Source organism: Pseudorasbora parva, chromosome 4, assembly GCF_024679245.1.
Source record: "Pseudorasbora parva isolate DD20220531a chromosome 4, ASM2467924v1, whole genome shotgun sequence".
Lineage (NCBI taxonomy): Eukaryota > Metazoa > Chordata > Actinopteri > Cypriniformes > Gobionidae > Pseudorasbora > Pseudorasbora parva.
In genome coordinates this window covers 7102795-7120534 of record NC_090175.1, presented here as the reverse complement: position 1 = coordinate 7120534, position 17740 = coordinate 7102795, and the positions used below count along the sequence as shown (strand labels likewise).

Sequence of the window (17740 nt, the reverse complement as noted above, 5' to 3'; positions counted from 1 at the left end):
TTTCTTGAACATGCATTTATGAACATGCATTTGTTTTTTTAACAAAGAATCGTTGTTCACAAAATACTGCTGCCAGTAGCGCGCCTGTTTTGGCCTCACATCACCACCAGGCGGCGCGTGGTGTTTGTTTAACACTTGTGTATAGTCGGACTCCTATTGGCTACTGCTACTAGGTCAAAAAGACGGCTCTGATAGCTTTCACCAATGACAGGATCGAGCGCAGCTCTCCGTATTTGTTGGCCAGCGCTCCCCACTCTGTGCCCATTGGCTGTGCGGCATCTTCCGTTCTCCCTGATTGGACTTCGAGCTTGTCTCTCACCTTGCTGGGATAAGCAATTCAAACTGCAACAATGAAGCACTACGAGGTAAGATAATGTTACTGATTTTCAGAGTTCTCATTGTACCGGCGTTCAGGTCTCAGATGCTGTTGAGGTGATGAGAAAGTGACCGTGCCGTGAGGAAATGAAGGAACGGCAGGCGTTATTAAGACATCACTGGGGTTGCAGATTAGGGAGCATGCTAGTGTCAAGCACCTCGGCCTAAGAGGAATTGCTCGGTGTGGAGATTTATCAACACAAGCGTCCTGTCAGATCACATATGATGCTATTTATGCTAAACCTGAAGCAAGGATGGGAGCAGTATAGTTTGCTGTAAAATGTCGTCTCGACACAGGGAAGACTGAATTTCTGAAAGAACCTCTGTCCCATATTACGACACAATGTGTGTAATAGGAATATCGCTTGCAACATGTCTGGGTGGTTGATGTCCTCGAGATAACTCTGAAAAAAAGCCTTTCACAAACGTGTTTTTGAGTAGGAACCTCGTGTGCACTTGACTGAGAGATTATTGTATCCACTAGGATTTCATTCAAAACACAAGTTGTAATTTCTGACCACACACACACACGTGCTATAACAGGAAGGCGAGTTTTTACTATAGACTGTAAAACAATAGGTTTCCATTTAATCAGTGTTTATGCGGGACTGAAGTCACGTACGGCTTAGCTCTCCATAAACCCGGAAGTAGTTGGCTGTTTCTGTGTGAATTTACCATTTTTGCACATTAAACATGACCAATAAAGATACGTACAAATCTATAAGGTTATTTTAAATGCTGATGTAACACGTTTGGCCTACATTGAACATGTAGGACACGTTTTGGTCAAAGTCTTGTTGATAAAACTGACACATGTGATCTTCTGATGTCCACAAGAGGGCGCCAGATGGTGTTCATGATCTCGCAGGGGCACAAAACATATAATTAATCGTATTTAAGTAAATAATACGTTAAGAAAGAGTAAAACGGGGAACAAAACTAACATGAAATAATGGATACGACCTTAACGTACGTTAATACCGTTGGTGAAGAGAGCGATAGTCACTCACGTGATTTTCTTTCGACAGTTTAAAGGTCGCTTCTCCTGTTGTAGTGCTGCTGTATTTCGCCTCAAAGTAAACTTTTTAACATTTAATGTTGGTTCGCAGTTCTCCTTCTTCTCTCAGGGTTTTCCTCCAGTGTCATCTGCTCATGCCTTTCCAAGTTATTAATAATCTCTCTCTCTCTCTCTCTCTCTCTCTCTCTCTCTCTCTCTCTCTCTCTCTCTCTCTCTCTCTCTCTCTCTCTCTCTCTCTCTCTCTCTCTCTCTCTCTCTCTCGCTCCTAAAATAGTGTCTCTGAACAGCTTATTTTTCCAGCAAATGTTTTATATAGGTGACAAATAACATTGTTTTTTTTTTTGTTAAACACCACTTTTGAAAGAAAAAAATGCCTATTGTTATGTAGTGTGAAGTCTGATTTTAAGACAATATAAGGGGTCACTTGATCTACTTGACCACTGATCCAAACGCTTCTCTATACTGTAGGTCAGTGGTTGTGACAGAAAGCATTAAGATTTAAGAATATAAGGGTTTCGCACCAAAGGACAACAGAAATGAACACTTTTACATTTGTTCCACAAAAGTTAAATATTTGAACAATGTTGAGACAAAATCTTACCATGGGCACAAAGTAACATGACTTCAAGTGAGGTCTTTCAACTAACTAAACTTAAACTAGAATTGCTCGCTGTCAAAAAAAAAGAAAAAAAGTTCCTATGCTTTTAGAAATATATGGGTGAAAAAAATAGACACTTGTAAAGTTATGCTCAATGTTTTTATTAACATGTGTACGCTTTTCTTTGTTATTATTTACATGATGATAACGCTTTTATCATCTATAAAAGTTGTAATTTGTTGAGGCAGTCTGCATTTTAAATGATGACGATACATATTATATGTAGTTTTATCTTGTGTGATAGTGAAAATGCTGTCACGTCAACAACCCATAGGCAAAGGAAGCCTGTTTTTTTACATGGTGACATTTATTTATTTTAAAACAAATTTGTTTTAAATGTTTGCACATAATTATGATTAAAAGAAAAATAATGGGCTCATTTCTTACATCTAAATATGTTTCCTTAAGATTGCTGGTTGTTATATGACCATGTGATACACTGACACATACAACTAGTCGTACAAGTTAGTCATCTTTTTTGTTTTGTCATTAAGTCTGTTCATAACTTTTTAAAGTCAGTTACAAAAAACATACATTGGCCTAATTTGATACTGAAAAGTAAGACATAATAGCTATGTTCATGCAACATGATCATATTTTTGTATGAATATCCTTTATATTGTCGTACTGGCACAATGGTGCAAACCTAAAGTCTTAATTCTGCAGATAATCTGTTTGTGTAAATATTGTTTGTGTGCTCTAGATGAGGGTATGGGTGGCCTCTGTTACGTTCGTGTGTGTGTTCATGCATCCATAAGGCAAGTTATAATTAGCACATATTGGGATGACTGGGGAGGGGTCACGTTTCCTCTGGAGGTTTAGAAGAAAAAGATGGGGAAAAGGAGAATAAGGGGCATGTGAGTGAGAGAGAGAGAGAGATAGAAGTTTTGTTTACTTTTTGTGCATGTGTTTTTAGGGCAGTTGGGGGCCAAATGTATAGATGAACAAGAGAGTGACGACAACATAGAGAAAGGGGAGGGTTGAGTTAAAGAGAGAGAAAGAGAGAGAGAGAGAAAGAGGAGAGGGGTGGGGGCTCAGATAGACAGATTTATTTCCACAGCTGACAGGAAAGCTCTCGTCCCGCACTCGTTTTGGAGGTGAGAGAGGGACTAAGAGAGGAAAGAAGTTTAAAAAGTGGATAAATAAAGCAGACAGTATGGATACCTTGGCTTTAGAGGCCACGCTGCCCAAAAAGGCTCAGAACGGGGCCGTGGCGGCCGCTCCCGGGCTCCCCGCCCCGGCCAAACGCAAACCTGCTAAAAAGACTAAGAAAGCTGTGGTCTTTTTCGAGGTGGAGATTCTGGACGCCAAGACGAAGGACAAGCTCTGCTTCCTGGACAAGGTAAGAGACTCCTTTTTGATATTTGACGTCCTGTATGCTTTACCCTGTCCACAACATGGAAATGTCCTCATGCATAATTATGCAAATTATACAGCCTCATATTAATTAAAAGACAACATGGGATGGTTGTGCTTTGAAAGGGATTTTATTTGTCATGCCGCGACAGTGCTATCATTAATGCACTATTGTCATTTTTATATTTAAATTATAAAGTTTGTGATTTAGAGGTTTATTAGTTTTTAGTATATACTTTCTATGAACTTCTATTACAGTAGTACCTCAACTTAAACTACACGAAAGTTAGAAATGTTGCCATATATATCATTTCAGATAATTTTTACTTTAAGAAACAAACTTTTTTTTTAAATAAACATTTTTTTTTTTTTTTTTTTTTTTTTTTGATGGTTTTGGTTAACAATAATATCCCTGTGCGGCAAAGCAATTTATGAACTGCAAAAAAAAAAAAAAAAATGCAACTAAAATGTGTGAATAACTGGTACCCAGTCTATGATGTGCTTTGCCATATAATTTTAATCTGAAAATCTTGGAAATCAAAGTTATTTTTCAACTGTCCATTTATAGATTCTAGCTTTTAACCCTTAGCTTCTGTTAATTCACTTTCCATTCACTCTGGATTGCTTTGAAATGAATTAACCCATTTTTCCTGCGGTATAATGTGAAGTTCTCATCCCTAGAGTGGTGCTATCTTTAGTAAGTGTGGTGGCCGTGCGCTCTGTGCTCTCGGGGTGGTGTACTCTCGAGTCTTCGGGTGTGAGGTCTTGCTGTAGTCGTCCCTGTAAAGAGGCCTCTAGAATGACAGGAGCCGCGCTGCAGGATTAGCGAGGATTGCACTCGTATGTCCTCGGATTAACTGCCGCTTCCCCTGTGATGTCACGGCTACTGGGGTTGTGATGTCACTGGCTACCGGGGTTGTGATGTCACTGGCTACTGGGGTTGTGATGTCACTGGCTACTGGGGTTGTGATGTCACGGCTACTGGGGTTGTGATGTCACGGCTACTGGGGTTGTGATGTCACTGGCTACTGGGGTTGTGATGTCACGGCTACTGGGGTTCTGATGTCACTGGCTACTGGGGTTGTGATGTCACGGCTACTGGGGTTCTGATGTCACTGGCTACTGGGGTTCTGATGTCACTGGCTACTGGGGTTGTGATGTCACTGCTACCGGGGTTCTGATGTCACTGGCTACTGGGGTTCTGATGTCACTGGCTACTGGGGTTGTGATGTCACTGCTACCGGGGTTCTGATGTCACTGGCTACTGGGGTTGTGATGTCACGGCTACTGGGGTTGTGATGTCACGTCTACTGGGGTTGTGATGTCACGGCTACTGGGGTTGTGATGTCACGGCTACTGGGGTTGTGATGTCACGGCTACTGGGGTTGTGATGTCACGGCTACTGGGGTTGTGATGTCACGGCTACTGGGGTTGTGATGTCACGGCTACTGGGGTTGTGATGTCACTGCTACCGGGGTTCTGATGTCACTGGCTACCGGGGTTGTGATGTCACGGCTACTGGGGTTGTGATGTCACGTCTACTGGGGTTGTGATGTCACGGCTACTGGGGTTGTGATGTCACGGCTACTGGGGTTGTGATGTCACGGATACTGGGGTTGTGATGTCACGGCTACTGGGGTTGTGATGTCACGGCTACTGGGGTTGTGATGTCACGGCTACTGGGGTTGTGATGTCACGGCTACTGGGGTTGTGATGTCACGGCTACTGGGGTTGTGATGTCACGGCTACCGGGGTTGTGATGTCACGGCTACCGGGGTTGTGATGTCACGGCTACCGGGGTTGTGATGTCACGGCTACCGGGGTTGTGATGTCACTGCTACCGGGGTTGTGATGTCACTGGCTACCGGGGTTGTGATGTCACTGGCTACCGGGGTTGTGATGTCACTGGCTACCGGGGTTGTGATGTCACTGGCTACCGGGGTTGTGATGTCACTGGCTACCGGGGTTGTGATGTCACTGGCTACCGGGGTTGTGATGTCACTGGCTACCGGGGTTGTGATGTCACTGCTACCGGGTTTGTGATGTCACTGGCTACCGGGGTTGTGATGTCACTGGCTACCGGGGTTGTGATGTCACTGGCTACCGGGGTTGTGATGTCACTGGCTACCGGGGTTGTGATGTCACTGGTCCGATCCGTTTCAACAGTGTTTTTCAAAAATCACTTACTGCACCTTTAACAATGTGAAACAGAATTGCAGACATCTCAGGAGTCTCATATCGCAGCGGTGTTCATGATAAATGCATCTTTGAGCATATTCATCACAGCACTGATCTCTTGCACGTTTATTTATTAGGTTTTTATAGTAGTTAAGATGGAGAGAGGGTGAATGTTTGGCACCGTGGCTTTGGAATGGCAGTTAATGTAATGACTCCTGTATGTGTTATGAACTGAGTTTAATTCAATTATTTATGCTCCTAATTGGCTTCACATTCAGTAGTTATTTAGCTATACTGAAAGAACACACACAAACATGAGCTAAAGCAGATTGGTGGAGGAGTTGTAGAGGTGTTGTCGTGTGAAATCCCCCTTCAGGTGTTTCGGGAGGTCTGGCCGTGTTTGTGTTCGTGGCTCTGTTTGTCTGGTGGTCTGTCTCTCAGAACAGCTGCTGCACTAAAGTCACATCGCTGGGGGATTGTAGCTAAATTTACCCCTCGTTTCAGACACACACTCTAAACCTGTGTGTGTGTGTATGTGTGTGTGTGTGTGTGTGTTTGATTGTCAGGTTGAGCCCAATGCCACTATCGGTGAAATCAAGTCCATGTTTCACAAGAGTCGTGAGTATACATGAACTTATGATCTTCTGTCAGCTTAAAAACTTGGGACATTTAAGTTACGAAATATTTCTTTCAAATAAATCCTGTTCATCAAAGAAACTTTTACGCTTTCCATACTTTGAACATTGATAATAATCATATATGTTTCTTAAACATCAAATCCTCATATGAGAGTGATTAGTGAAGGATCATGTGACACTGAAGACTGGAGGAATGATGATAAATTCAGCTTTGATCACAGGAATATATTACACTTTATTATATATTCATAGAGAAAACAGCTATTTTAAATTGTAATAATATTTCACAATTTTACTGATTTTACTGTATTTTTGATCAAACAAATGCCGCCTTGGTGAGCAGAAGATAATCATTTTAAAACATTATCAACTCCAGACTTCTGAAAGTGTGTGTGTGTGTGTGTGCTGTAATTGTTTTCCTGTGTTTGATGTGTTGTTGCAGACCCTCAGTGGTATCCGGCCCGGCAGTCCATCCGTTTGGATCCCAGTACGTATTAAACTTTTGTTCGACATTATCTCGACTGACTGACTGGACTTTAGATCTGAGTTTGCTGACCTGTATTATCAGCATGAGAAGAGATTCACGCGGTCAAAGCTCTTGCAGTCTGATTATTAGTATTATATAAGTGGTGTAGGATTCAATAGGATTCACACCAAAACCAATATTAGGTTTTCAATAGACGGTACTAGATACTGTTTTTAGAGCATACTGCATAAAGGGTTAGTTCAGCCAATAATGAAATGTCTGTCATTAACTCTTCTCCCTAATGTCGTTCCTCACCCGTAAGACCTCCGTTCATCTTCACACACAGTTTAAGATATTTTATATTTTAGTCCTGCAGCATATGCAAGTACGTTCATAATACATATTACTTAATAATTACAAAGAAAAGATGAGTAAGAAACGAGCAATGTTCACTTGGGTTTTGTAATTGGATGCAATGGTAATCTGAGTGAATGTTGCAATCTATAGATGAGTATTGCCAGCGCAGTTTACTTGTGTATTTTACATAAAAAATAAGTGGTTCTAGTAAATAAATATTACTTAGAAATAGCCAGAGTAAAGATTACAAGCTCTTTCTGTGTGGAAAAAGTTGCATAGCTTTTTTTAAGTAAATGTCACTCCAAATTGTTTTCAGTGTATGCACACTATACTGTCCATGTCCAGAAAGGGAGTAAAAACATCATCAGAGTAGTCCATATGAGACATCAGTGGGTTAATTAGAGTCTCTTGAAGCATCGGAAATACATTTGGGTCCAAAAATAACAAAAACTACGACTTTATTCAGCATTGTCTTCTCTTCCGCGTTTGTTTTCAATCCTCAAATAAAGATTCAAACGGTTATGAATCAGCGAATCGATCAATGATTCGGATCGACAATGTCACGTGATTTCAGCAGTTTGACACGCGATCCGAATCATGAATCAATACGCCGCATTTTTTTTTCGCGGTTTGAAGCGACTATTATGTGATATATAGGCCCATGAGTGCGAATTTTAGCAGGCAACCAAAAATAACACACATTTTACCCCCCAAACACCATTTTTCCCCCGGAGAACCCCCCGAGAAGCTATTGTTTAGGGCTAGTAGTTGGCGGATTTTGTTGTAAAAACTTGGCAACCCTGTCTGCACGCGCGCTGAAATACACAATCTTTGCCGGTGCTGTAAAAAATATACACAGAGCACTTACCCAACATGATCATCATTTCAGAGAGAAATTGTGAAGGTGATGCAGATACAAACAAGCTCTCCGTTTAGGATTCGAGTAAATATAACCCAAGCCCCTTTGATGACGTGATGATTACGTTACTGTTGATCATCTGTCCGTCATCGTCTAAAGCCCGCCCTGATGATTTCATTGGTCTGAACAGTTTCTGTTCGGGGATAATTACTCCTCTATGGAGCGAGTCCAGACCGAACCGCCCGACCTAAACAATTGTGGGCGGGGCTAAGTTCGGCTGGCATCCAGGTTAAGTCTAGCCACCAGTTATAAGTAAACAGAACCCAAAAGAGTAAATGCTGTCATTAATTCCTCGCCCTCATGTCGTCTGAACTTCCCTCATCTTCAGAATCATCTTTTGATGAAATCTGAGAGCTTTCTGACCCTCCATATACAGCAGCGCTATGAGCACTTTCAAGGCCCCTGATATGATGAAGGACAGCGTCTGTTGTACGTGTGTGTGTGTGTAGATGAAGGCTTCTGTTAGTAGACACTCCTGATGCATTCTGGGTTTGTGGTGCAGAGGGGAAGTCTTTGAAGGATGAGGACGTGCTGCAGCATCTGCCTGTGGGAACAACAGCAACCTTCTACTTCAGAGACCTGGGAGCGCAGATCAGCTGGGTCACGGTGAGACACACTCACACACACACACACACACACACACGCTCACACACACACACACACACACGCACGCACGCACGCGCACGCACGCTCACACAGACAGATATACAAACACACATGCTCACACATACACACACACACACAACAACAACAACACACATGCTCTCACACACACACACACACACACTCACAGATATATACAAACACACACACATCTACACATACACACTCACAGATATATACAAACACACACACATCTACACACGCACACAGATATACACACTCTCACACACAGACTCACAAAAACACACAAATATATACATACATTCACACAGATCTACACTAACGCATACACACACAAACAGATATACAGACTCTCACACACACACACAAAATCACGCACACAGATATACACACTCTTTCTCACACACACACAAAACACACAGATATACACACTCTCACACACACACTTATTCTCGCATACACACACACACACACACACACACAGATATACACACTCACAGATATATACAAACACACACACGCACATCTACACACACACACACACACACACACAGATATACGCACTCTCACACACAGACTCACAAAAACACAAATATATACACTGACACAGATCTACACTCATGCATACACACACAAACAGATATACAGACTCTCTCCCACACACACACAAAATCGCACACACAGATATACACACTTTCTCACACACACACACAAAACACAGATATATACACTCTCTCTCTCACACGCATGCTTATACTCGCATACACACACACACACACACACACACAGATATACAAACTCTAACATAGACACACACAGATATACACACCCTCACGTACACACTCCCACACTCTCTCTCATATACACTTACACTCACACACTTACTCAAACACAGACACACACCCGTACCACACACACACACACACACACACACACTTCAGCGAGAGCCCAGTGTGTAATGTTAAAGTTTCACTCCATTATGTGCATTTATATGTGCTTATGTCAATGTGTGTGTGGCTGTGTGTTAATCTGTCTCTTAAGCGGTCCGTTTAGTGTCTGTCACATTATCTCTGTGAGAGCATGAGATATTTATAACCTGGAAACATGAACGTGCTTCCCGACAGCAGAGGAACTGAGCTCATGAACACCTCTCTCTCACACACACACACACACTCACTCACTCACTCACTCACTCACTCACTCACTCTCTCTCACTCACACATCCACTCTCACACACACACACTCACACACACACTCTCACTCACTCACTCACTCACTCACACAACCACTCTCACACACACACACACACTCACTCACTCACTCACTCACTCACTCACTCACACAACCACTCTCACACACACACACACACACACTCACTCACTCACTCACACACACAACCACTCTCTCACACACACACACACACACATACACACACCCTCTCACTCACGCACTCACTCACTCACACAACCACTCTCACACACACACACACACACACACACACACACACACATACACACACACACACACTCACGCACTCACTCACTCACACAACCACTCTCACACTCGCACACACGCACTCACTCACTCACACAACCACTCTCACACACACACACACACACTCTCACTCACGCACTCACTCACTCACACAATCATTCACACACACACACACACACTCACACACTCACTCACTCACTCACACAACCACTCACACACACACACAACCACTCACACACACACACAACCACTCTCTCTCTCACTCACACAATACTCACTCTCACAACACAACACACACACACACACGCATACTTACTCTTCTCACATCTCTCTCTCTCTCTCTCTCTCTCTCTCTCTCTCCCTCTCTCTCTCAGGTGTTTCTGACGGAGTACGCCGGTCCTCTGCTCATTTATCTGATGTTTTACTTCCGAGTCCCGTTTATTTATGCGCCTAAATATGACTTCACCACCAGCAAACACTGGGTCGTACAGTAAGTTTACATTTTTAGCCCTTTTTATCCCCATATTCTACACCCACAGTCATATAAATACAGCTTTGAGCCCTTCCATGCGAGTCACATAAAGTGTGTGTTGTGTTGTAGTTTGGCATGCATGTGTCATTCCTTCCACTACGTTAAGAGACTTCTGGAAACATTGTTCGTCCACCGCTTCTCACACGGGACTATGCCTCTCCGCAACATCTTCAAGGTGAGATATATACGACTCCTCAGACACACACACACACACACACATACACACATATCTGGTTCACTATCTTTGTGGGGACTCTCCATAGACGTAATGGTTTTTATACCGTACAAACTGTATTTTCTGTCCCCCTACACTGCCCCTGCCCCTAAACCTACCCATCACAGGAAATCTTTTTTACTTTCTCAAAAAAACTCATCCTGTATGATTTATAAGCCTTTTGAGAAGTAGGGACCACTGGCTGGTTCCCACAATGTAGGTAATCTCAGGTTTTACTATCCTTATGGGGACATTTGGTCCCCACAATGTAATATAAACAAGGGCACACAAACACACACACACACACGCATACATGTAAATGTATTTATAGATTTATATATATTTATACATTTAAGTAATAGAGTGTGGACTTTTATTAAGTGTAGTATGAACAGATGGAAACTGCTGGAGCTGGAAATGACTCTCTTGCTGAAACTGTATTTGTTCACGAGCACAAACCTGTGAGGTCAAAGCGTGATCAAACAGTAACGATGGCGGCGTTATTTCTTTTGGGAGACATTATTAATCTGCTCTTTATCTTTGCAGTCCTTTGACATCTACTATCAGCTTTATTACACACTGAAAGGACAGATCCCCAAAAGCGTAATAGGGCACTTTAATAAACTGTCAATCTTCCAGTTCAGCCTGACATTATAATATTTATTCAGATATTATTGGAGTAAATAACTTCGCAGTAATATATATTTTTTTAATGTTTTTGCAGAACTGCACATATTACTGGGGATTTGCAGCTTGGATGGCTTATTACATCAACCACCCGCTGTACACGCCACCCAGTGAGTTTACACACCGGCCTTCACACACTGGCTCCGGCTTCAGACACTCAGACCATCTGTGTTGCATTTATTTGTGAATGCCATGTATAAGTGTCATTGTTTTTTTTTTTTTTTTTTTTTTTTTTTTTTTTTTTTTTTTTTTCTCCATCATGCCCCGATGGAGTTTTGGTTCCTTGCCACTGTCGCCTTTGGCTTGGCTTGCTCAGTTGGGGACACTAAAAATATGATTAAAGTTATTCAACTTATTATACAAATAAAATATATGAATTAGGTCTTATTTAATTCTATAAACTATAATACTGATCTGCCAACATTGTCGCTATATGATAAATTAAAATAAGCTGATAACATCACTGTTTTCTCCAGTACGGCTGTACAGCCAAATCTAATTTTGTCGCAATATTACCCTGTTTGACACTGTGAAGCTGCTTTGACACAATCGTGATTGTAAAAGCGCTATATAAATAAAGTTGATTGATTGATTGATCATATGTGAGGTCAGCCGATGATTGAAGGCTGTTCAGCTTGACGGCTCACGCTGGTGTTTGCTTTGCAGCCTATGGAGAGCAGCAGATCAGACTGGCCCTCATCGTGTTCCTGGTAAGATCAGCTCTCACACAGGAGATCAGTGTGTGTCAAACATAGCATACGTGACTAATGATGATCTCTTTACGACCACAGTTCTGTCAGATCGGGAACTTCTCCATCCACATTGCCCTGAGAAATCTCAGACCACCAGGTAAAGTCACAAACACACACACACACACACAAAGACAGAGAGATTGGTAGGATCTTTATACTTTTCTGTAGCCCTTGTGTATGTTATATTTGCATTTCTGGCTCATTATTAGATCAAGACTGACAAAAGTATTTTTTTTTTCTTCTTCTTCTTTGTTTTCCGCAGGATCTAAGACCAGGAAGATCCCGTATCCGACTAAAAACCCCTTCACCTGGATCTTCCTGCTGGTCTCCTGCCCCAACTACACTTATGAGGTCAGGAAGATCTCCGCTCAAACACTCACGTTAACCCAGACGCAGTGAAAAACCAAAGCTAACCTAAATCAGACGCTTTACACTGAGAATAATAATAGTTACACTCTGGCTTGGATGCATCCTTTGGATCAGGTTGAAGGTATTACAACCTAACCTGAATCAAACGGATTGAGGACACGCTCAAACTAACTCTTTCGCGGGTCATTGTGTAATTTCAGTTATGTCCTTAATAGGATAGTTCACCCGAAACATTAAATCGTCCCATGATTTACTCACCCTCAAGCCATCCTATGCGTGCAGGACACTCTTATTTCAGACGAACAATCAGAGTTATATTACCAATATCATTGCTCTTCTAAGCTTTATAATAGCAGTGAATGCTGGCGACCCTGATTTTAAAGCCCATAAAAGTGCATCCATCAATCCCTCACATAACTGCTCCCTTCAGAAGTGAAGTAATGCGTTTGTATGAGAAAAATATCCATTTAAAACTTAATAAGCTAAAATAACTAGCTTCCAGCAGACGGCCTACGCAAGTCAACTTACCTCTGATGCAGGAGATTTCACAAGCTTTGACGGCTCTTGTGGTTCAAACAAATAGTGCTGGGCAAAAACTCAAGCTCCTCTTCTCTTATATCTCCAGCATTTATCTTAAAAAAAAAGAAGAAGCCTGTTTTAGACTCTAATTCGTGACCAGTGTTTTGCTCTATCCTCTGCACTATATCACGTATGGGTCAATACGTCATGCCTCAGGTCAGAGGTCACTCTTGCGTCGCAAATCAAAGTCTTACGAAAGCTAGTTATTTTAGTTTATAAAGTTTATATGGGTATTTTTCTCACACAAAAGCTTCGCTTCAGCCTTTATTTAAGGGTTAGTTCACCCAAAATAAAAATTCTGTCATTAATTTCTCACCCTTTTGATAGACACCAGTAAGACCTCTGAAAGAGAAAGGCCTTCATTGATATCAATGTCACTTCCTCTCTCTCAAAAAAACAAAATAAGGACTTGTATTGTATAGTTTTTTCACAAAGCGGAGTTTTGAATTCGGCCATCACTACATAAGTCGTTATTTCGTTTTTTTGCCGCACAAAAACTTGTGTCTTCATAAAGTGATTGTAGAGCCGCTGTAGTGAGATGGGCTTTGTAACGACGTCTTTAGTGCCTTTATGGGTCTTGAGAGAGGAAATGACATTGGTGTCAATGAAGGCCTTTCTGACATAGACAGTAAAAGAAATGGACAGAGCGTTCCCATTGACATCTACGGCGGAAAATGAGGCCAATCAGAGGCTCTCACTTCCTGATGGCTGAGTGAACTGCGCAGGGTCAGACTGAGCTTGAGGACGTAGATGTGACGTGAGCCTCCTGTCTGACAGCTGGAGGTCTTCTAGTAGTTGTGGAAAGAGAAATCTGAATCGCGTTGTTTAAATATTTTCTCCCGTTGCTTTTGGCTCACTATGGGCTTCTCGCCATTCTTCCCCCTTGACTTTATCAGACTTTATGTCTCCACGTCCCCCCGACTGCCTCATAGACAGTAAAAGATTGCCTGCGAGCGTCTCCTCCTGTCTATACGGTAATTTCTCTACTGTGCGACAGAGTCGCGTTGGTTATGACGCAATCGTTAGCCTATTTTTACAAAAACAGCTTCTACGGGCCAATAGTGTAAAATACGACAATGCATAAAAGGCTCCATTACCTTGTGTTTCTTTAGAAATAAACAATGGACAAATGGCGTCTTTAAACGCCTCAGATGTAAAGTTATTCACTGTCAAAGTGACTCAAAAATGAATGGGAGTCAATGGGATGCTAACAGCAGGTGATGGCTTGGTTAGCAATGGCCGCCCCTATGGGTGGAACGCTGTCTGAGTGCTATTACCCCCTTGCTTTCTGAGCCATCGGATTTCAACACTAATATCTTCATCTGTGTCTGAAGATGAACGGAGGTCTGACGGGTGTCCAACGGCATGAGGGATTACTGACAGAATTTACATTTTTGAGTGAACTAAACCCTTTAACCCCCCGGAGACGTGTCAATATCTTTTATGATGGATATCTATTAGGGTGACCACCCGTCCCGCGTAGCGCGTGCGTGCACAGCGTTTGAAGCCAAATTCATGCGTCCCGCAAATTGAGACCGTGTCACGCATAATTAATGCTTGCTCAAAAAAAAAAGTTGGTCGCTCTATATCCTCTTGCCTCAGGCAGCCAAACCAACATTACTTGACAGTTCAGCACGCTACTGTTGCCCCACCCATCCCTCAGTTGAACTGCTGTTGTCAACTTTTTCGTTGTTGTCATGACAGCACACGGACGTGCATACCAGAGACAATTGGAACTTTTTAGATGCGCACTTTCCTATTCGAAAAATGAGGCACGGCAATCATCAATTAAAAAGAGAAGGAGTGGGTAGAAGAAAGACTCGAAAAATTAATATTTGTGACTGAAAGCTGTTGAGGTGGATACCGAGAACTTTTTGTCACCTTTGCAAAACGTCTTTCTCAATCGGACATGGAGAGTAAAATATGATGTCAAACGACACTGCAAAAAATGCTTTTCTTTCTTAGTAGTTTTGTCTTGTTTCTTGTCAAAATATCTAAAAATTCTTAAAACAAGTATTTACTAGACAAGCAAAAGTAATTGTTAGGATGGTGAACTTCCATGTTAGTAAAGTCTGCACTGCAAAAAAAAGAAAAAAAAAGCATTCTTACTCAGTATTTTTGTCTTGTTTCAAGTCTAAATATCTAAACATTCTTGCATTAAGAAACATTTACTAGACATGTAAAAAATTATTGTCTTGTTTTGGGAACAAATAACTCAAAACTAAGACAGTTTTTGCCTAAAATAAGACAAATAATCTGCCAATGTTGTAAGAAAAATAATCTTAATTCAAACAGAAAACAAGATTATTTTTCTTACCCCATTGGCAGAATATTTTGCTTAATTTTGAGTCATTTTTTCCCCAAAACAAGACAATAATTTTTTACATGTCTAGTAATTGTTTCTTAATGTAAGAATTTTTAGATATTTTAACATGGAATTCTCACTTTTAGTTTAACTTTAACTTAACTTTTTTTTTTTTTTTACTGTTGCTGTGGTGTTAAACAACTACAATTACTGTCAATCCTATAATTTTATATTATAATTTATTTAAAGTGAATAAATTGTAATGAAAAATAAATAAAGTAAAATAGGCTAGCTAAAGTAAATCGTAAGTGGAAGTGGAATCGTAATCTGTCAGTTCATTGAATATTTAAAATATTATGTTAAAAATACACATTGGTTGGCCAATTCATGAGCATACATCAGCATTTACACATGTTTAGGGGAATAGGGCATTATTAATATACCATGTAAGGTGTTATGTGCTGGAAATGGGTAAACCACTCTCTGCCCGTGGTGTGGGCCGCACCGCCGCGCCGGGCAGTTTCCCACATTGTCCCCCCGAAACATACTCTTTGTCCCCCCTTGGGCTTATTAGCAGGTGGTCACCCTAATATCTATGCACTTTTATGGACATCAAAACAGAAACAGACATTCACTGCTATGGAAGCCCGTTTCCGCCACTAAACAAAAAGAGTAAATGCGACTTTTTATCTCAGAATTCCGCCTTTTTTTCTCACAATTAAAAATTCTGAGATATAAACTCACAATTGCCTGATATAAAGTCACAATTCTGACTGAGAAAAAGCAGAAAGTGACTTTATGTCTTGCAATTGTGAGAGGAAAAAGTCCCAATTACTTGTTTTATTTATTTATTTTTAGTGGTGGAAAAGGTATAATGGCTTCCACACACATTATAACTTAAATGAAAATAACATCACAATGCAATCTTGACTGTCCCAACATTTTTGTATTTTATTTTTCCCACAATGACATGGACAAGTCAAGCTGGATCAAGTGTCTATAATTTATGGATTATAGCGCGAGTATGGTTTGATTACATGAACTGAATCTCCTCTGGTCTCTCTCTCTCTCTCTGTGTGTGTGTGTGTGTGTAGCTGGGGTCGTGGCTGGGCTTCACCCTGATGACCCAGTGTCTGCCCGTGGCGTTCTTCACCCTGGTGGGCTTCATCCAGATGACCGTGTGGGCGAAGGGAAAACACCGCAGTTACCTGAAGGAGTTCCGCGACTATCCGACGCTCCGCTCGCCCATCCTGCCCTTCGTCCTGTAGGACAGTCGCGCAGTATTCCTCTCGTCTTTTTAACCTCTTCTCTCGTCCTCCCCCCATCCTCTCTCTTTTATACTGCACATAGCCAGCCTCCATTAATTTGACACACGCCTCTCCTGCATTCGTTCACGAACTGATTCTCCTGAATAATGAAGTCTGCTCAGATCCTGAACCTCGAAAGCTTTATCCCTCTTTGGCTCAATATCGCCCCCTAAGGGTTGGATCTCTATCACAGGAGCAATCTTATGAAAAGCATGTCCAGATTAGAACTAATATTTTGCACAAACAACAAAATCAGCATTATTTTCATAACTACACACCCTGAATTTTCAACAGCTTTGATTTCGAAGCCCACTTATAAGTATAAATCATGGTAGTTGTACTGTATTGATGCCGACTGTGATACAATCATGGACAATGTGATTTTATTTCGTATTGTAGTACTGAAAATATGTATGTTTTGCATTACAATAACAGAGGGAAAAGTGCTCGTCATGAAAGCAATTTTACAAAACCTTCACTTTCTTTGGTGCAAAATATTTTTCGCTTCATCTAGCTTCAGGTATAAATATAAACTGGACGTTTCTTCAGCCGATTGGCCTCATCTAGCCTCGATGGGGACAGTGTTTGTACACCTCATCCATCTGTACTTGTTCGAGTGTGTGTGATTTTTGAGCGCTCTGATATGCACTGATAATGTGATGGCTGTGGCTTCAGTAAAGATGTTTAGTTCTGCTTTTATTCAATGCGATGATCTCAAAACACTAACAAGAGGACCGGAAACGAACCGGTCAGAGCCTAGAGAAGTCCCCTGACACGCCGTACTGATTATTACAGCATGTGACGCTGAAGATAGAGAACTGCAGGTGTCACCACTGTTCTGTTGAGCTAACAATTTATATAAAAGAGAAAAAAAAATCATCATTGTCTTGTGATTTGTCCAAATATTTACTA

General features: G+C 41.4%; 1 protein-coding gene across 2 annotated transcripts; it reads left to right on the top strand.

Annotated features, from left to right (window-relative positions):
• The first annotated feature begins 263 nt into the window (after positions 1-263).
• Positions 264-17707, top strand: tecrb (trans-2,3-enoyl-CoA reductase b). 2 transcript variants are annotated; one of them, XM_067440705.1, is made up of 12 exons: positions 264-365; positions 3343-3393; positions 6152-6203; positions 6666-6710; positions 8468-8571; positions 10458-10573; positions 10685-10790; positions 11554-11626; positions 12183-12226; positions 12308-12365; positions 12531-12619; positions 16616-17707. In XM_067440705.1, exons 1-12 carry the CDS (start codon positions 351-353, stop codon positions 16787-16789), a joined length of 927 nt encoding a protein of 308 aa, XP_067296806.1. In that variant the 5' UTR covers positions 264-350; the 3' UTR covers positions 16790-17707. The 2 variants fall into 2 exon arrangements, with proteins under 2 accessions (XP_067296806.1, XP_067296805.1); XM_067440704.1 differs by lacking the exon at positions 264-365 and having other exon boundaries at positions 3074-3393.
• The last annotated feature ends 33 nt before the right edge of the window (positions 17708-17740 follow it).

Bases quoted from the DNA above. Each gene is read 5' to 3' on its own strand.
- tecrb (XM_067440704.1), top strand. From the start codon at position 3,208: ATGGATACCTTGGCTTTAGAGGCCACGCTGCCCAAAAAGGCTCAGAAC. The intron at 8,572-10,457 runs GTGAGACACACT...TCTCTCTCTCAG, and splicing joins CGCAGATCAGCTGGGTCACG to GTGTTTCTGACGGAGTACGC. The intron at 12,366-12,530 runs GTAAAGTCACAA...TGTTTTCCGCAG, and splicing joins GAGAAATCTCAGACCACCAG to GATCTAAGACCAGGAAGATC.